The following is a 17,184-nucleotide window of genomic DNA, read 5'->3' on the forward strand; positions in this document are numbered from 1 at the left end:
ACACAACACTAGCCACCCACTGTTATCTAGCCATCTATACCCCTGGGGCCTTCCATAACACAACACTAGCCACACTGTTATCTAGCCATCTATACCCCTGGGGCCTTCCATAACACAACACTAGCCACCCACTGTTATCTAGCCATCTATACCCCTGGGGCCTTCCATAACACAACACTAGCCACACTGTTATCTAGCCATCTATACCCCTGGGGCCTTCCATAACACAACACTAGCCACACTGTTATCTAGCCATATATACCCCTGGGGCCTTCCACAACACAACACTAGCCACTCACTGTTATCTAGCCATCTATACCCCTGAGGCTTTTTACAACACAACACAACACTAGCCACTGTTACTAAGACTGGGTTTTTCAGATACTTAACTTGGCTGGACAAACAGACGCCTGACAGATCCATTAGATCAGCACATTCCAGTTAGGGCTTCTAATGGTGTGATGGGGTAGCTTCTTCTAAAGACACACTGGTTTTCTGTTGCTTAACTTAATCAATCTAATGATAAATGGAGTAGGGCCAGGCTACAGTATACAGTAAAGCTACAACTCAGGGACATTGTCACGCCCTGGCTCTGGGGACTCTTAAATGTTGAGCCAGGGTGTGGACTTGTTATGTTTAGTTGTCTATGGGTGTTCTAGTTCACGTATTTCTATGTTGGCCAGGGTGGTTCCCAATCAGAGGCAGCTGTTGCTTGTTGTCTCTGATTGGGAATCATACTTAGGCAGCCTGTTGGCACTTTTGTTTTGTGGGATCTTGATCCGTAAGGTTTGTTGTTTAACCTAGGACTTCACGTATCGTTTGTTTTGTTGTTTTGGTTCGTGTTGTACATTGAATAAAGTATTGTGATGTCACGAGAGGCGGTGTCCTGGAGGGACGTTACATCCCCCTGAGGTGGCTGCAAACCCAGACAGCTATGGCTCCATCTGCTGGTATGGTCGGGAACTCCACCCCTCTATGGCCAATCTTCCCACGCAGCTGAAACAAATCAGGAGCTGATGAGCTGAAGGTTGGGGAAGGGAAGAGACACAGTCTCCAACCTGGGCTCTGGGGAGGACAAGAGTGCTGCACGTCCACTTCCATGAGGAATATAAGGATTTGGAGATACTTACCTTTGGGAAATACTCACCTTTGGATATCTGCACCTGTGGAAATACGTGAGAGACATTTGGAAGGACTTTTTGCTGGGTTGGCCACTAGCTGCAACGTGGACTACAGTAAGGCTGGGGAAAAGTTATCTGAGCGAGTGAGAATTATGATGTTGGATGTGGAAGAGACATCCCTGAACTGTTAACCCTTAAAGAGCCACAAGAGAACAGACTTTTGTTATATTTTCGTTAATTTCCCAAGACCTATAATAAAATCCTTGGTTTGTTTGAACCTTGTCTCCTTGCACTACTTGAGCAACCCCGCTGAAAGCTGTGTAGCCTCTCGTGACGTCACAGATGGTGGAGAATACGGGCACGCTCAAGCGTTAATAGTGCATGTCAGAGGAGGATACCGAAGGTTTGATCACCCAGTTTTCCAAGTTGGCCGTAGGCTCCCCGCCGACTGAAATGGAGGACATATTGAAAGCCCTTGTTGCTGGCCAGCAAGCCCAGATGCAAGCAAACGTGGCTCTCTTGGAGGAGCAAAAGAAAGCCAACCTTCTGAAGGCAGAGGAATTGCAGTTGCAGAGACAGAGGGTGGTCCAAAATACCCGCCCAATAAAGGCAAGTGACTTTATATCTAAGATGGGAGCTACCGATGACATTGAGGCATACCTGCATGCATTTGAGGCCACGGCCACTAGGGAAGCCTGGCCCAAGCAACAGTGGGTTGGTCTGTTAGCCCCCTTTCTAACCGGGGAATCGCTGAATGCTGTCCGGGACCTGGGCCCTGACCAGGTTACTGACTATGATGCCCTGAAGTCTGAGATCCTCAGCAGATATGGACTCACAAAGTTTGGTATGGCCCAGCGCTTTCACAGCTGGACCTTCCAACCAGACCAACCTCCTCGGGCGCAGATGCATGAACTTGTCCGAATCGCAAGGAAATGGCTGGATCCGCAGAGGAATACAGCAGCGGCGGTGGTGGAGGCCGTTGTGGTGGATCGTTACCTACGCGCCCTGCCTTATGAGGCAAAACGGTTCATCAGTCAACAGGCCTTGACCACGGCTGATCTGACCGTGGAAGCTGTGGAAAAGTACCAGGCCACAGCGGAGATGCTGAATGCTTCCCGAAAAGACCCCAGGAGTGCGGCCCCACCACAAATGGGAAGAACCCGTCCAAAGGACCCCAAGGTCTCGAACCCAGCCACGTCAGGACTTATCCCGGCTCCAGAGGGAGCCAGAAACCAGGCGGGTCCAAGAAGAGTACACCAGGAGGGGGAAACTCGACAGTGTTACCGGTGTGGGGAGATGGGACATATCTCCTGGCAGTGTGGGAAACCAGCCGATGAACCTATGCCCACTGCGGAGTCCTCCAGCTCAGCACCCACACACCGCTTTGCCTCGCTCTTGGGAGTCGTAGATGGCGGCCCAGATCGACCCCCCACCTGCCCGGTAACTGTGAATCACCATGATGTGGAGGCCTTACTGGATTCTGGTAGCCGGGCCACCCTGGTGCGTAAGGATTTGGTGGGCCCAACGTGTCTGACCCCGGGGAAAGTCCTCCCAGTTTCCTGTGTCCATGGGGACACCAGAGAATACCCCATTACTGAACTTACAATGACCAGCACACGGGGAACCATACACACGACGGCGGGGGTGGTTGATTCCCTCCCGTCCCTGTCCTAATTGGACGAGACTGCCCAGCCTTTTACCCACTCTGGAGAGAGTCTCAGGAGAGGATAACCCGAGTACCTCGGAAACGGAGAGGCAAGACTCATCCTGGGAAGGCTCCGGTGCAATCCTCCGAGTTACTCACTCCCGCCCGGGCTCTGATAGGGATGGCAGGTGCCCAGACCGACACAGAGACGGAGCTACAGAATCTGGACAAAGAACTGTCTGGTCTGAAGGGGACCGCTGAGAGGTATCGTTTGTTAAAGCAACAGTTAGACATGAAGACAGAAGAGTTAGATATCCTCCAGGCTAAACTCCAACAGAGCTCCTTCCCTAAGCAACAGGAGGAGCTGGAGAGGCTGCGCAGGACCATCGAGGAGTGTGAGGAGACCCTGCGCAGTAGTAAGGAGGTCCAGAAGAAGGCAGAGGAGAAGTACAAGGTGTTGGAGAACAAGATGAAGAATGCGGAGGCAGAGAGAGAGAGGGAACTGAAAGCTGCTCAACAGAAGCTAAACTCTGCTAAAACCAAGGCTGATGCGTTCAGTAAGAAACTCAAGGAGAGACAACAGGAGGCTGAGTCCCTGGTCCTAGAGTTGGAGGAGTTGAAGAGAGAGCAGTCTGGCAAGCACCACGGCAATGCGGACGCCCTCTCCCGGCGTGATGCCTTCTTCGCTGCCTTTACCCGACGAGGACGTCGGTCCCGAGGAGGGGGATGTGTGATGTCACGAGAGGCGGTGTCCTGGAGGGACGTTACATCCCCCTGAGGTGGCTGCAAACCCAGACAGCTATGGCTCCATCTGCTGGTATGGTCGGGAACTCCACCCCTCTATGGCCAATCTTCCCACGCAGCTGAAACAAATCAGGAGCTGATGAGCTGAAGGTTGGGGAAGGGAAGAGACACAGTCTCCAACCTGGGCTCTGGGGAGGACAAGAGTGCTGCACGTCCACTTCCATGAGGAATATAAGGATTTGGAGATACTTACCTTTGGGAAATACTCACCTTTGGATATCTGCACCTGTGGAAATACGTGAGAGACATTTGGAAGGACTTTTTGCTGGGTTGGCCACTAGCTGCAACGTGGACTACAGTAAGGCTGGGGAAAAGTTATCTGAGCGAGTGAGAATTATGATGTTGGATGTGGAAGAGACATCCCTGAACTGTTAACCCTTAAAGAGCCACAAGAGAACAGACTTTTGTTATATTTTCGTTAATTTCCCAAGACCTATAATAAAATCCTTGGTTTGTTTGAACCTTGTCTCCTTGCACTACTTGAGCAACCCCGCTGAAAGCTGTGTAGCCTCTCGTGACGTCACAGTATGTACGCCTATCACGCTGCGCCTTGGTCCGCTTCATCTAACGACGATCGTGACAGAAGATCCCACCACGACTGGATCAAGCAGCGTGAAGAGGAGAGAGGATGGACGTGGGAGGAGAAGAGTGAGAGTCTGGCGAGAGCCATGGAGGCCATGTTCACGGGGGAGAGACAAGCCCAATACATTTTTAGGGTGGGGGCTCACACCGTGGACGGCGAGGCAGCGGGAGGCCGCGATAGAGCGGTTCGGCAGGTTAGCAGAGGAGGCCGCCAGGTTACGGGGGCCACTGGTCACGAGGGAGAAGGGTAGTGTAGAGGCACGGCGAGAGGTACTGGGGTGTGTTACCAGTCCGGTCCGGCCCGTTCCTGATTCCCGCACAAGGCCAGTGGTGTGTGTTCCCAGTACGGTCAGGCCCGTTCCTGCTCCCCGCACTAAGCCTGTGGTGCGCGTCGCCAGCCCGGTCCGGCCTGTTCCTGCTCCCCGCACCAAGCCAGTGGTGCGCGTCGTCAGTCCGGTCTGGCCCGTTCCTGCTCCCCGCACCAAGCCAGTGGTGCGCGTCGCCAGCCCGGTCCGGCCTGTTCCTGCTCCCCGCACCAAGCCAGTGGTGCGCGTCGCCAGCCCGGTCCGGCCTGTTCCTGCTCCCCGCACCAAGCCAGTGGTGCGCGTCGTCAGTCCGGTCTGGCACGTTCCTGCTCCCCGCACCAAGCCAGTGGTGCGCGTCGTCAGCCGGTCCGGCCCGTTCCTGCTCCCCGCACCAAGCCAGTGGTGCGCGTCGTCACCGGTCCGGCCCGTTCCCGCACCAAGCCAGTGGTGCGCGGCGCGTCAGCCCGGTCCGGCCCGTTCCCGCTCCCCGCACCAAGCCAGTGGTGCGCCCGCCAGCCCGGTCGGCCTGTTCCTGCTCCCCGCACCAAGCCAGTGGTGCGCGCGTCAGTCCGGTCTGGCACGTTCCTGCTCCCCGCACCAAGCCAGTGGTGCGCGTCGTCAGCCCGGTCCGGCCCGTTCCTGCTCCCCGCACCAAGCCAGTGGTGCGCGTCGTCAGCCCGGTCCGGCCCGTTCCCGCACCAAGCCAGTGGTGCGCGTCGTCAGTCCGGCACGGTCCGTGCCTGTTCCACAGGCACCGGTCAGCTGCTCCACACCGGAGCCTGAGCAATCCGCTCCACCGGTGTCCAGTCCAGCTCCGGCCAGCGGGGCCAGACCAGACCAGGGGCGCTACGGGGGGGTAGCGAGAGAGTGGTGGTCACGCCTCCGAGGCGGAATGCCCACCCGGCCCCTCCCCTTTTGTGTTTGGTTGGCGCGGTCGCAGTCCGCGCCTTTGGGGGGGGGGTACTGTCACGCCCTGGCTCTGGGGACTCTTAAATGTTGAGCCAGGGTGTGGACTTGTTATGTTTAGTTGTTTATGGGTGTTCTAGTTCACGTATTTCTATGTTGGCCAGGGTGGTTCCCAATCAGAGGCAGCTGTTGCTTGTTGTCTCTGATTGGGAATCATACTTAGGCAGCCTGTTGGCACTTTTGTTTTGTGGGATCTTGATCCGTAAGGTTTGTTGTTTAACCTAGGACTTCACGTATCGTTTGTTTTGTTGTTTTGGTTCGTGTTGTACATTGAATAAAGTATGTACGCCTATCACGCTGCGCCTTGGTCCGCTTCATCTGTCAGCGATCGTGACAGAAGATCCCACCACGACTGGATCAAGCAGCGTGAAGAGGAGAGAGGATGGACGTGGGAGGAGAAGAGTGAGAGTCTGGCGAGAGCCATGGAGGCCATGTTCACGGGGGAGAGACAAGCCCAATACATGTTTAGGGGGGGGGCTCACACCGTGGACGGCGAGGCAGCGGGAGGCCGCGATAGAGCGGTTCGGCAGGTTAGCAGAGGAGGCCGCCAGGTTACTGGGGCCACTGGTCACGAGGGAGAAGGGTAGTGTAGAGGCACGGCAAGAGGTACTGGGGTGTGTTACCAGTCCGGTCCGGCCCGTTCCTGATTCCCGCACAAGGCCAGTGGTGTGTGTTCCCAGTACGGTCAGGCCCGTTCCTGCTCCCCGCACTAAGCCTGTGGTGCGCGTCGCCAGCCCGGTCCGGCCTGTTCCTGCTCCCCGCACCAAGCCAGTGGTGGCGTCGTCAGTCCGGTCTGGCCCGTTCCTGCTCCCCGCACCAAGCCAGTGGTGCGCGTCGTCAGCCCGGTCCGGCCCGTTCCTGCTCCCCGCACCAAGCCTGTGGTGCGCGTCGCCAGCCCGGTCCGGCCTGTTCCTGCTCCCCGCACCAAACCAGTGGTGCGCGTCGTCAGCCCGGTCCGGCCCGTTCCTGCTCCCCGCACCAAGCCAGTGGTGCGCGTCGTCAGCCCGGTCCGGCCCGTTCCCGCTCCCCGCACCAAGCCAGTGGTGCGCGTCGTCAGCCCGGTCCGGCCCGTTCCCGCTCCCCGCACCAAGCCAGTGGTGCGCGTCGTCAGTCCGGCACGGTCCGTGCCTGTTCCACCGGTGCCTGGTCAGGCACCGGTCAGCTGTTCCACACCGGAGCCTGAGCAATCCGCTCCACCGGTGTCCAGTCCAGCTCCGGCCAGCAGGGCCAGACCAGACCAGGGGCGCTACGGGGGGGTAGCGAGAGAGTGGTGGTCACGCCTCCGAGGCGGAATGCCCACCCGGCCCCTCCCCTTTTGTGTTTGGTTGGCGCGGTCGCAGTCCGCGCCTTTGGGGGGGGGGTACTGTCACGCCCTGGCTCTGGGGACTCTTAAATGTTGAGCCAGGGTGTGGACTTGTTATGTTTAGTTGTTTATGGGTGTTCTAGTTCACGTATTTCTATGTTGGCCAGGGTGGTTCCCAATCAGAGGCAGCTGTTGCTTGTTGTCTCTGATTGGGAACCATACTTAGGCAGCCTGTTGGCACTTTTGTTTTGTGGGATCTTGATCCGTAAGGTTTGTTGTTTAACCTAGGACTTCACGTATCGTTTGTTTTGTTGTTTTGGTTCGTGTTGTGTACATTTAATAAAGTATATACGCCTATCACGCTGCGCCTTGGGCCGCTTCATCTGTCAGCGATCGTGACAACCATCAACACACTTGATTAAGTAAGCAATTCAAGTCAGTTACATAGTCAGTTACATAGTCAGTTACATAGTCAGTTCCTTTTCCTTCCCTTCTTGATTCACCAAACCCAAAACAACACAGTGCCGCGTTGTCATAGCAACAATGAGTAAAAATATCACAAGCTCACTTTTCCCACCAGAAGCTGGAAATAAAATGGAACAGAAATCGGTCGTTAGAACAAACAAGATGATCAAAATGGATGCTAATTCACACACTAGGCATAAGGTCTGCATCCCAAACGACACCCTATTCCCTATATAGTGCACTGCTTTTGACCAGATCAGTTTAGCATTTTTAACATGAACATGGGGGACAAACCTGATCCTATTTCACACAGGAGTAATATGATTTAGTTTAAAATATATATATATATATATATATAATTATTATTTATTTATTTTCAATTTATCTGGGGGTGCTGCAGCACCAATAGCATCCCTACTTCCTGCGGCTATGTAACTAACTATGTAACTAACTATGTAACTAACTATGTAACTAACTATGTAACTAACTATGTAACTAACTATGTAACTAACTATGTAACTAATGATGTAACTAACTATGTAACTAATGATGTAACTAATGATGTAACTAATTATGTAACTAACTATGTAACTAACTATGTAACTAACTATGTAACTAACTATGTAACTGACTATGTAACTAATTATGTAACTAACTATGTAACTATGTAACTAATTATGTAACTAACTATGTAACTAATTATGTAACTATGTAACTAACTAACTAAATATCTGTCTGACCTTCATAGCCAGATCCAAGCCCTCCCTCCTAAATAACTCTGTGATGTAAAGACATAATGCTTGTCAGGGTAATGATGGTAATGAACACAACATTCACGCCCCACTAATTCATCTCAACCACAGCTGCTTGCTTTAAATCAGTTAATTCACAGAACACTAATTAACAGTATTGTAGTGCTGGCAGTCTGGCAGTCCGTTTGAACAGCAACTGAACCAACTAGCGCAGGAGCAGGTAGCCCACGTGTAGGTCTAATTAATGGATAGAGACAGAGGAATAACCCTTGCACACAAACTGTTCATCGAATACACCGTCAGCGTAAAAAAGCGAGCTAGGAGCAATGGGGAGGGCAAATTGAAAACAACCATATTCTACACCTCCTTGTTATCCACTTTGCAAATTAACTGCACACAACCCTACAACCGTTCAACCACATAACCTCACAACCATACAACCCTACAACCGTTCAACTACATAACCTCACAACCATATAACCCTACAACCGTTCAACTACATAACCTCAACGGTGTATATTTGTGAAATCAAGATCACAATGCTAAAGAGCCAGATCCCTACAGAGCAATAAGATGACAGAGGAGAGGAGAGGAGAGGAGAGGAGAGGAGAGGAGAGGAGAGGAGAGGAGAGGAGAGGAGAGGAGAGGAGAGGAGAGGAGAGGAGAGGAGTACCAGAAATTGGTCAACATAATATCACATTTGGGCCACATTTCCATTTCCACTGACCCCAGTGAGTCAGGAAGGAGGACAGAGATGAGGGAAGACATGGTCAGAGAGGAAACGCACACACACACACACACACACACACACACACACACAGTGACACACACACACACAGTGACACACACACAGTGACACACACAGTGACACACACAGTGACACACACAGACATTTACACACACACACACACACAGTGACACACAGTGACATTTACACACACACACACACACACACAGTGACACAGTGGTGGGGGGGGTATTACAATGATGTGTCTGTGTGGTGGGGGGTATTACAATGATGTGTCTGTGTGGTGGGGGGGGTATTACAATGATGTGTCTGTGTGGTGGGGGGGTATTACAATGATGTGTCTGTGTGGTGGGGGGGGTATTACAATGATGTGTCTGTGTGGTGGGGGGGTATTACAATGATGTGTCTGTGTGGTGGGGGGGTATTACAATGATGTGTCTGTGTGGTGGGGGGTATTACAATGATGTGTCTGTGTGGTGGGGGGGTATTACAATGATGTGTCTGTGTGGTGGGGGGGGTATTACAATGATGTGTCTGTGGTGTGGGGGTGGGGGGTATTACAATGATGTGTCTGTGTGGTGGTGGGGGGGGGGGGGTGTAATAGAAATTATATGGTTCCTTGTTTTTAATCAGACTTTTGATTTGCTCCCCCCCCTGCTGAGCTGTCTCAGCTGAGAGAACAAGGATTCACAGTTCAAAAGAGGAGCCATTGAAATTCAGACAGGTAAACTGTCTCTCTCTCCTCTCTCCCCCCTCTCCCCAACCCTCGCTCCCCATCCTTCACCCACCCTCTCCTCCCCTCTCTCAATCATTTCTTGAATCTAGCAGCAGACTGTTGTGACGTGTCGCGATCAAAGCTGTTCTGACCGTTAGAGGGGGTCACCCTGCTACAGAGCACAGGACAGGACACGGACCACTGCTGCATTATTGATCATGTAATATCAATCTCATCCAACGCTATTATCTGCATATTGGGCCTGGGGCTGGGAGGGATGTATAGGGAGACGTAATGACCGGGAGGGAGCTGAAACTCAAACCAGTACCACTCATCTGAAATGGCACCCTATTCCTCCTATATAGTGCCCTTGTGGCCATTACCTTGACCAAATCCTAAAGAAATGCACTTCATATATAGAGCGCCATTTTGGATGGAACCAGGGATGGCGTCAAATCATTTCAATTCAATTCCAGTCAATTCAGGAAGTACACTGAAATTCCCATTCCAATTACAATTTTTGGAATTTGGTATTGGAATTTGGTATTGTTTTATATAATTTAAATGGAATTGACCCCAACCCTGGACACAACTTCAGTCTTCAAGACTGGAGATCTGAGAAGGAGAAAGACAGAGCAGCAACCAACAACCTGGCTGTTTGGAGCTGGCTCTGGCCACAAGTAGTGCACTATAGAGAGAATAGGGTTCCATTTAGTCTCCAAGAAGAGATGTTGAGAAGAAGAGACAGAGAGGAGAGGATCTCCAGAAGAGACAGAGAGGAGAGGAACTCCAGAAGAGACAGAGAGGAGAGGAACTCTAGAAGAGACCGAGAGGAGAGGAACTCTAGAAGAGACAGAGAGGAGAGGAACTCTAGAAGAGACAGAGGAGAGGAACTCTAGAAGAGACAGAGGAGAGGAACTCTAGAAGAGACAGAGAGGAGAGGAACTCTAGAAGAGACAGAGATGAGGACCTCTAGAAGAGACAGAGAGGAGAGAAACTCTAGAAGAGACAGAGAGGAGAGGACCTCTAGAAGAGACAGAGAGGAGAGGACCTCTAGAAGAGACAGAGAGGAGAGGACCTCTAGAAGAGACAGAGAGGAGAGGACCTCTAGAAGAGACAGAGAGGAGAGGACCTCTAGAAGAGACAGAGAGGAGAGGACCTCTAGAAGAGACAGAGAGGAGAGGAACTCTAGAAGAGACAGAGGAGAGGAACTCTAGAAGAGACAGAGAGGAGAGGAACTCTAGAAGAGACAGAGAGGAGAGGAACTCTAGAAGAGACAGAGAGGAGAGGAACTCTAGAAGAGACAGAGGAGAGGACCTCTAGAAGAGACAGAGAGGAGAGGACCTCTAGAAGAGACAGAGAGGAGAGGACCTCTAGAAGAGACAGAGAGGAGAGGACCTCTAGAAGAGACAGAGGAGAGGAACTCTAGAAGAGACAGAGGAGAGGACCTCTAGAAGACACAGAGAGGAGAGGACCTCTAGAAGAGACAGAGGAGAGGACCTCTAGAAGAGACAGAGGAGAGGAACTCTAGAAGAGACAGAGGAGAGGACCTCTAGAAGAGACAGAGGAGAGGACCTCTAGAAGAGACAGAGAGGAGAGGACCTCTAGAAGAGACAGAGAGGAGAGGACCTCTAGAAGAGACAGAGAGGAGAGGACCTCTAGAAGAGACAGAGGAGAGGAACTCTAGAAGACACAGAGAGGAGAGGACCTCTAGAAGAGACAGAGAGGAGAGGACCTCTAGAAGAGACAGAGAGGAGAGGACCTCTAGAAGAGACAGAGGAGAGGACTCTAGAAGAGACAGAGGAGAGGACCTCTAGAAGAGACAAAGGAGAGGAACTCCAGCACCACCAACCTGTCTGCTGTTAGAAGGAAGGAAGGTTCTTACATAACCATGAGAGGAGGATTCACATTCAGAAGGTAATAATAACTGTGTGGGACGATGGAGAGAGAGAGAGAGAGAGGGAGAGAGAGAGGGGGGGGGGAGAATGAGAGTGAGGTGAGAGAGGGATAGAGAGATATAAAGAGAAAGGGAGGGAGAGAGAGAGAGAATATTTTTTGCACTTTTCATTTCATCTAAATGCGTCGGTCGTGCAGACGTTTTGGAGGAGAGGAAGAGACGATGAGAGGAGAGGAAGAGAGGAGAGGAAGAGAGGATGAGAGGAGAGGAAGAGAGGAGAGGAAGAGAGGAGAGGAAGAGAGAATGAGAGGAGTGAAAGAGAGGATGAGAGGAGAGGAAGAGAGAATGAGAGGAGTGGAAGAGAGGATGAGAGGAGTGGAAGAGAGGATGAGAGGATGAGAGGAGAGGAAGAGAGGAGAGGAAGAGAGGATGAGAGGAGAGGTAGAGAGGAAGAGAGGATGAGAGGATGAGAGGAGAGGAAGAGAGGATGAGAGGAGTGAAAGAGAGGATGAGAGGAGAGGAAGAGAGAATGAGAGGAGAGGATGAGAGGATGAGTGGAGAGGAAGAGAGGAAGAGAGGAGAGGAAGAGAGGATGAGAGGAGAGGAAGAGAGGATGAGAGGAGTGGAAGAGAGGAAAGGAAGAGAGGATGAGAGGAGAGGAAGAGAGGATGAGAGGAAGAGAGGAAGAGAGGATGAGAGGACAGGAAGAGAGGAGAGGAAGAGAGGAAGAGAGGATGAGAGGACAGGAAGAGAGGAGAGGAAGAGAGGATGAGAGGAGAGGAAGAGAGGATGAGAGGAGAGGAAGAGAGGATGAGAGGAGAGGAAGAGAGGATGAGAGGAGTGGAAGAGAGGATGAGAGGAGAGGAAGAGAGGATGAGAGGATGAGAGGATGAGAGGATGAGAGGAGTGGAAGAAAGGATGAGAGGATGAGAGGAGAGGATGAGAGGATGAGAGGATGAGAGGAGTGGAAGAAAGGATGAGAGGAGAGGATGAGAGGAGGGCCATGCTTATACTCCTGCCCTGCAAGCCAATTCTCTCTCCTCCGTGAAACGAAACGAGAAGAATGTTCTCATAGCTACAGGGAGTTGGCATGACGTCAGTCCCCATCCTCTCTATCTCTCTCTCTCTCTCTCTCTCTCTCTCTCTCTCTCTCTCTCTCTCTCTCTCTCTCTCTCTCTCTCTCTCTCTCTCTCTCTCTCTCTCTCTCTCTCTCTCTCTCTCTCTCTCTCTCTCTCTCTCTCTCTCTCTCTCTCTCTCTCTCTCTCTCTCTCTCTCTCTCTCTCTCCATTCACTGTTCTGTTCTGTTCGTTCTTTTGTGCACTGTTATGTTACACACTGAGTGGCTGGCTGTATGAAGCAGCGTTTATTTTTACGGATGAATGCAAGTTGATGTGGATTCAGAGTTTTTAAGTAACATCACCCTTTAGAGAGATAAAAGTTAGATTACATGGAAATCCAGGCCAGAGACAGCAAAGACGCAGCCAGGCAGCCAGGCATTTAAAAAGAAGGGAAGGGAAGGAGGGAGGAGGAGAGGAGGGAGGGAGGAGGAGAGGAGGAGGAGAGGAGGAGAGGAGGGAGGGAGGAGGAGAGGAGGGAGGGAGGAGGAGGAAGGGAGGAGGAGAGGAGGAGGAGGAGAGGAGGAGAGGAGGGAAGGAGGAGGAGAGGAGGAGGAGAGGAGAGGGAGGAGGAGAGGAGGGAGGGAGGGAGGAGGAGAGGAGGGAGTGAGGAGGAGAGAGGGAGGAGGAGGAGAGGAAGAGGAGAGGAGGAGAAGAGAGGGAGGAGGAGATGAGGAGGAGAGGAAGAGGAGAGGAGGAGAAGAGGAGGGAGGGAGGAGGAGATGAGGAGGAGAGGAGGGAGGGAGGAGGAGAGGAGGGAGGGAGGGAGGAGGAGAGGAGGAGGAGAGGAGGGAGGGAGGAGGAGAGGAAGAGGAGAGGAGGAGGGGAGGAGGGAGGGAGGAGGAGAGGAGGAGGAGAGAATGGAGGAAGGAGTAGAGGGAGGGAGGAGGAGAGGAGGGAGGGAGGAGGAGAGGAGGTGGAGAGGAGGGAGGAGGAGAAGAGGGAGGGGCGTACTGGTTGACATCCCAGAGGACCCCCACAGCCCTTTCATCCTAGCTGCGTCCTCTTTAACCAAAACGAACTTCCACATCCCTTCCTCACAGGAAGTACTATGGTAATTCAGCTGATGATGCTTTTATCCAGGCCGACCTATAGCATTATAGTGATTCAGTACACATGGCCCACACAGGAATCAAACCCCACAACAACACACAACTCACTGTGTTTCCAGCATCAAGCCCAAACAACCAAGCCATCTAACCAACTAACATAGTGCACTGTCTTACCACAGTCTTATTTAGGGGAAAATGTACAATCAGATCAATTAAATTAACTCTCAGCAATAAAATCAACTGGAAAAACATGCCAAATGCAACAATGGATCAAATATGAATTCAGTTGCAGAAAGAGAACAGAACAGCCCCTCTCAACCGCCAAGCCTCCTCCAGAGCAAACCATTGATACAGTGTTACATAAGATGCCTATTTCTTATCCAGAGCACAGAGAGAGAAGAGAGAGAGAGAGAGATCCTCTTTACACCATATCTGTGCACCTAGTGGTTTTCTACAGCACGGAGACAGGCTGTGTGTCCCATATGGCACAACTATACAGTACACCACTTTTGACCAGGGTCCATAGGGCTCTGGTCAAAAGTAGTGCACTATACATGGAATAAAAAAGTTGTGCACTATATATGGAAAAGGGTGCCATTTGGGACGCACTCATAACATTGTGTAGTGGAGCTCGATTAAATACCCTCGTAATTACCATCGTATGTCCAGACATGTATTATTAACCACATATTTACGTCATCACTCATGATCTGACAAGGGGAGGGGGGATAATTTACGTAGCTGATGATGTGCTCCACCTCGCGCTTCAAAGTGAAGTGAGGCTCGAGCTAGATATCTCTCCCAAAGGAGCGCGCGGCGCAATCACGTTGAAAAGAATTTTGCATTAGGAGAGAAAAGGGAAATTATCTCTGTTTTTCCGTTCGTCTTCTTGACTTGGCGTTATAACGCGCCGCTGTCATGTCAAACAAAATGATAGCAGTCAACCGCTTGACACAAGTAGCCTAACAGAATGAGAAGACGCCACAGCCTCAGCCTTGACTGTGCACGCAAGGATGTCCGTACAAGTGCGCCAGTGAGCGTGTGTTTTGAATTCAAATGGGAACCAACACACACCAACCATCGATGGCAGAAAAAATGCTAAATGCAGAGCCTGAGACGGAGCCTGAGCCCACTGTATGATAGAACACTATTCAACACGAGAATCGATTCCATTATAGAATCAAATTATCATCAGACTATCCCATATCATTACCATAATTCACCATAATGCAGAACGTGACATGCGTTAAATGCCCTTTTCAAACATGGATGACAATGCGTTATAGGTTTTTCTATACGAATATACTCAGCCAGGCATACTGAGAATAATAAGGATTGACGTACCATATTGACTTCAGACACCATGTCTATGCTGGCGATGTCTATATTCATCCCCACTGCCACCGGCGCACCTGTGAAGCGAAGAAAAGCAAGTTATTAAAGGAGAACGGGATTCTTTCTTTCCCCTATTAGAAATAAGAATTTGCTGACCGTTATTCTAGAATGTGATACCGTTATTCTACCAGTTGGTTGCTGTCAATGATAGATCACCATGTTCGCTCATCAATGTACATGATAAATGTTTTATGCAGTCTTAATGATCATCGTCGTCAATTAAAATGACTATAATCATCAGCGTCATCATTTGGAACTCCCTTGATGATTTTCGTTTCAGACAGAATGATAGGCAACCAGAAGTTCCACAGGCTGCGAATATAATTGATCATCAAGTTAGAGACCCGTCTTCTCCATACAGAATAGGCTAGCATGTCTTATTAAATCATTTGAAGGTGGTACATTGGAAAAGGTTTTTGGTGACGGGAAAAATACGTGTTTTATTTGGATGGTAGGCTATCACACTGTAATATCACTGCAATTGGAGAGGTAGCCTACTCTATGGATTGAAGATTGATCATGAGGAGAAAAATTGTACCAGAGGTTTTTGCAGCAATTCATTAAACATGTATAGCACTGCACGTCATAAATGACTGCAAACATGACATTCAACATTTCGATTTGCTTTCCTTTCGCCTTTCTTCTTACCTCCGAAATCTGGCCTCAACCGAATGTCGTAGCCTTTCATCAGTCTGTCCACCGTGTCTTTAACCAGCGGCATATTACTGGGATCCCTCAGATCTTTGGCGCTGAGGGGAGAGACAGAACAGAAGGTGGTCGTCATGCAAATACCTTATTAAAGATATGATACACCGGGAAGACGCGTTAAATAGCCTAGGATACATGCCATGCAATGAGATTGAAGAATGAGCGTAAAAACACAAACTCCAATTTACCTTTGCGCACAGCAGATAAAAGTAAAAAAGAACGAAAATGTCAAAATTCCAAAGTGGTTTTTCCTGAGCTTCCCCATCGTAACAGTTTTGATGTGCTTTCGGGATGCGAGTGAGGAGAACGCACATCCAACTTACTCCAGAAAGCTCCGAGAACCCAATGAGGGACGCATGCGTACATCCTACCAGTAGATCAAACACTGGCGAGTGATGATTGTGGATGAGTGGTTTCCATTGCAGAGAAACAATTTAAAGGGACAAGTGGATGGATGACCGTAATGAAGAAAATATCTTATGCCATCCCGACCCGACCACTAGAACCTAACAGCCAAAATACAATTAGTATCATTCCAGCTTAAGCCTTATATTGGCTTATGTTGATAGTTCAGAGAACTTTGCAATGAACAGTGCAAACCAATTAATAAAAGCAATAGGATATAGTGTATTAATAATAACATCTATAGGATATCGTGTATTTATATTACAATCAATGGGATATAGTGAATTACAGTATTATACATTGTCAGATTCTCACAAATTTAAAGTCAACAAAAGTTTATTGTGTCAAATGTTGGGGCAATCAGTATAATTTCTCATTAGAAGTTGATAGCAAGACATTAAATCCTTAAATCTACAGACACAAATCACATCAAGTCAGACTAGATGATAACATTCACACAACTTATATTAATATAAAAACATTACAATCATAACAATCATGTGATTGTCAACATTTGTCTTGCACATCATGTGTTTAGAATGAAGGGGAAACATTTACAGCACCCCTTCCAATCAAAACTTGTCTAAAAATGTTTACCTCACACACACATATATATAACCATATGTATTGCACAACCCTAGCTTAGAGCAGCTCAATTCATTCACTCAGTTCAAACATTGCTGGCTATGACCAATAGCCACATAGCCCTACCTATCATACAAGCATCCAGATATTACATCCAAATCTAAATATGGTGCCTGAGTGTATTAAAGAGGCTACACAAACACAGCAGCTGTAATAGAAATATCATATCAACATAGAAAATAAAAAGCACTATAATAAAAGCCAAGGTAATCCCCCAGGTTATGTGTATGCAGTGTTTTCACAGGCCTATCTGGGCACTATGAATCATCAGTGTTTTAAAGCCCCCCATGCAGTCTTTTTAATTTGATTTTTTAAATCATCACTGTGTGTCTAATAAATCACTGTGTGTGTTTATTTCATGAAAATAACTCCACATATACATTTGTATAATTTATTTCCCTGAGCTTCCTTTTTCCATTGAAATGCTCAGTCTGACCGTGTGGGCGTGTTGATACAAAAATTAAATATATTTACATACACAGTCCTGATTGGCAGATAGGATCTTCTAGACTCTAGAGCCTAACCCGCTAACCCCTTCAAAGTAGGAAGATTAATATGCAA

At 49.6% G+C, this 17,184-nt stretch overlaps 1 protein-coding gene across 2 annotated transcripts in view; it reads right to left on the reverse strand.

The window, feature by feature from the left end:
• LOC121538981 (gamma-aminobutyric acid receptor subunit beta-2) overlaps window positions 1-15,951 on the reverse strand; it is an 89,844-nt gene extending 73,893 nt beyond the window's left edge. The window contains exons 1-3 of one of the 2 annotated variants that reach the window (XM_041847153.2): window positions 15,762-15,951; window positions 15,514-15,614; window positions 14,815-14,882 (exon numbers count right to left, since the gene is read on the reverse strand). In XM_041847153.2, coding sequence (XP_041703087.1) covers window positions 14,815-14,882; window positions 15,514-15,614; window positions 15,762-15,838 — 246 coding nt within the window. In that variant the 5' untranslated portion in view covers window positions 15,839-15,951. The remainder of the gene's footprint in view (window positions 1-14,814; window positions 14,883-15,513; window positions 15,615-15,761) is intronic. The other variant, XM_041847146.2, reaches the window with a different exon arrangement.
• Window positions 15,952-17,184: the final 1,233 nt, after the last annotated feature.

Source organism: Coregonus clupeaformis, chromosome 3 (genome assembly GCF_020615455.1).
Source record: "Coregonus clupeaformis isolate EN_2021a chromosome 3, ASM2061545v1, whole genome shotgun sequence".
In the NCBI taxonomy this organism is placed as follows: Eukaryota; Metazoa; Chordata; class Actinopteri; order Salmoniformes; family Salmonidae; genus Coregonus; species Coregonus clupeaformis.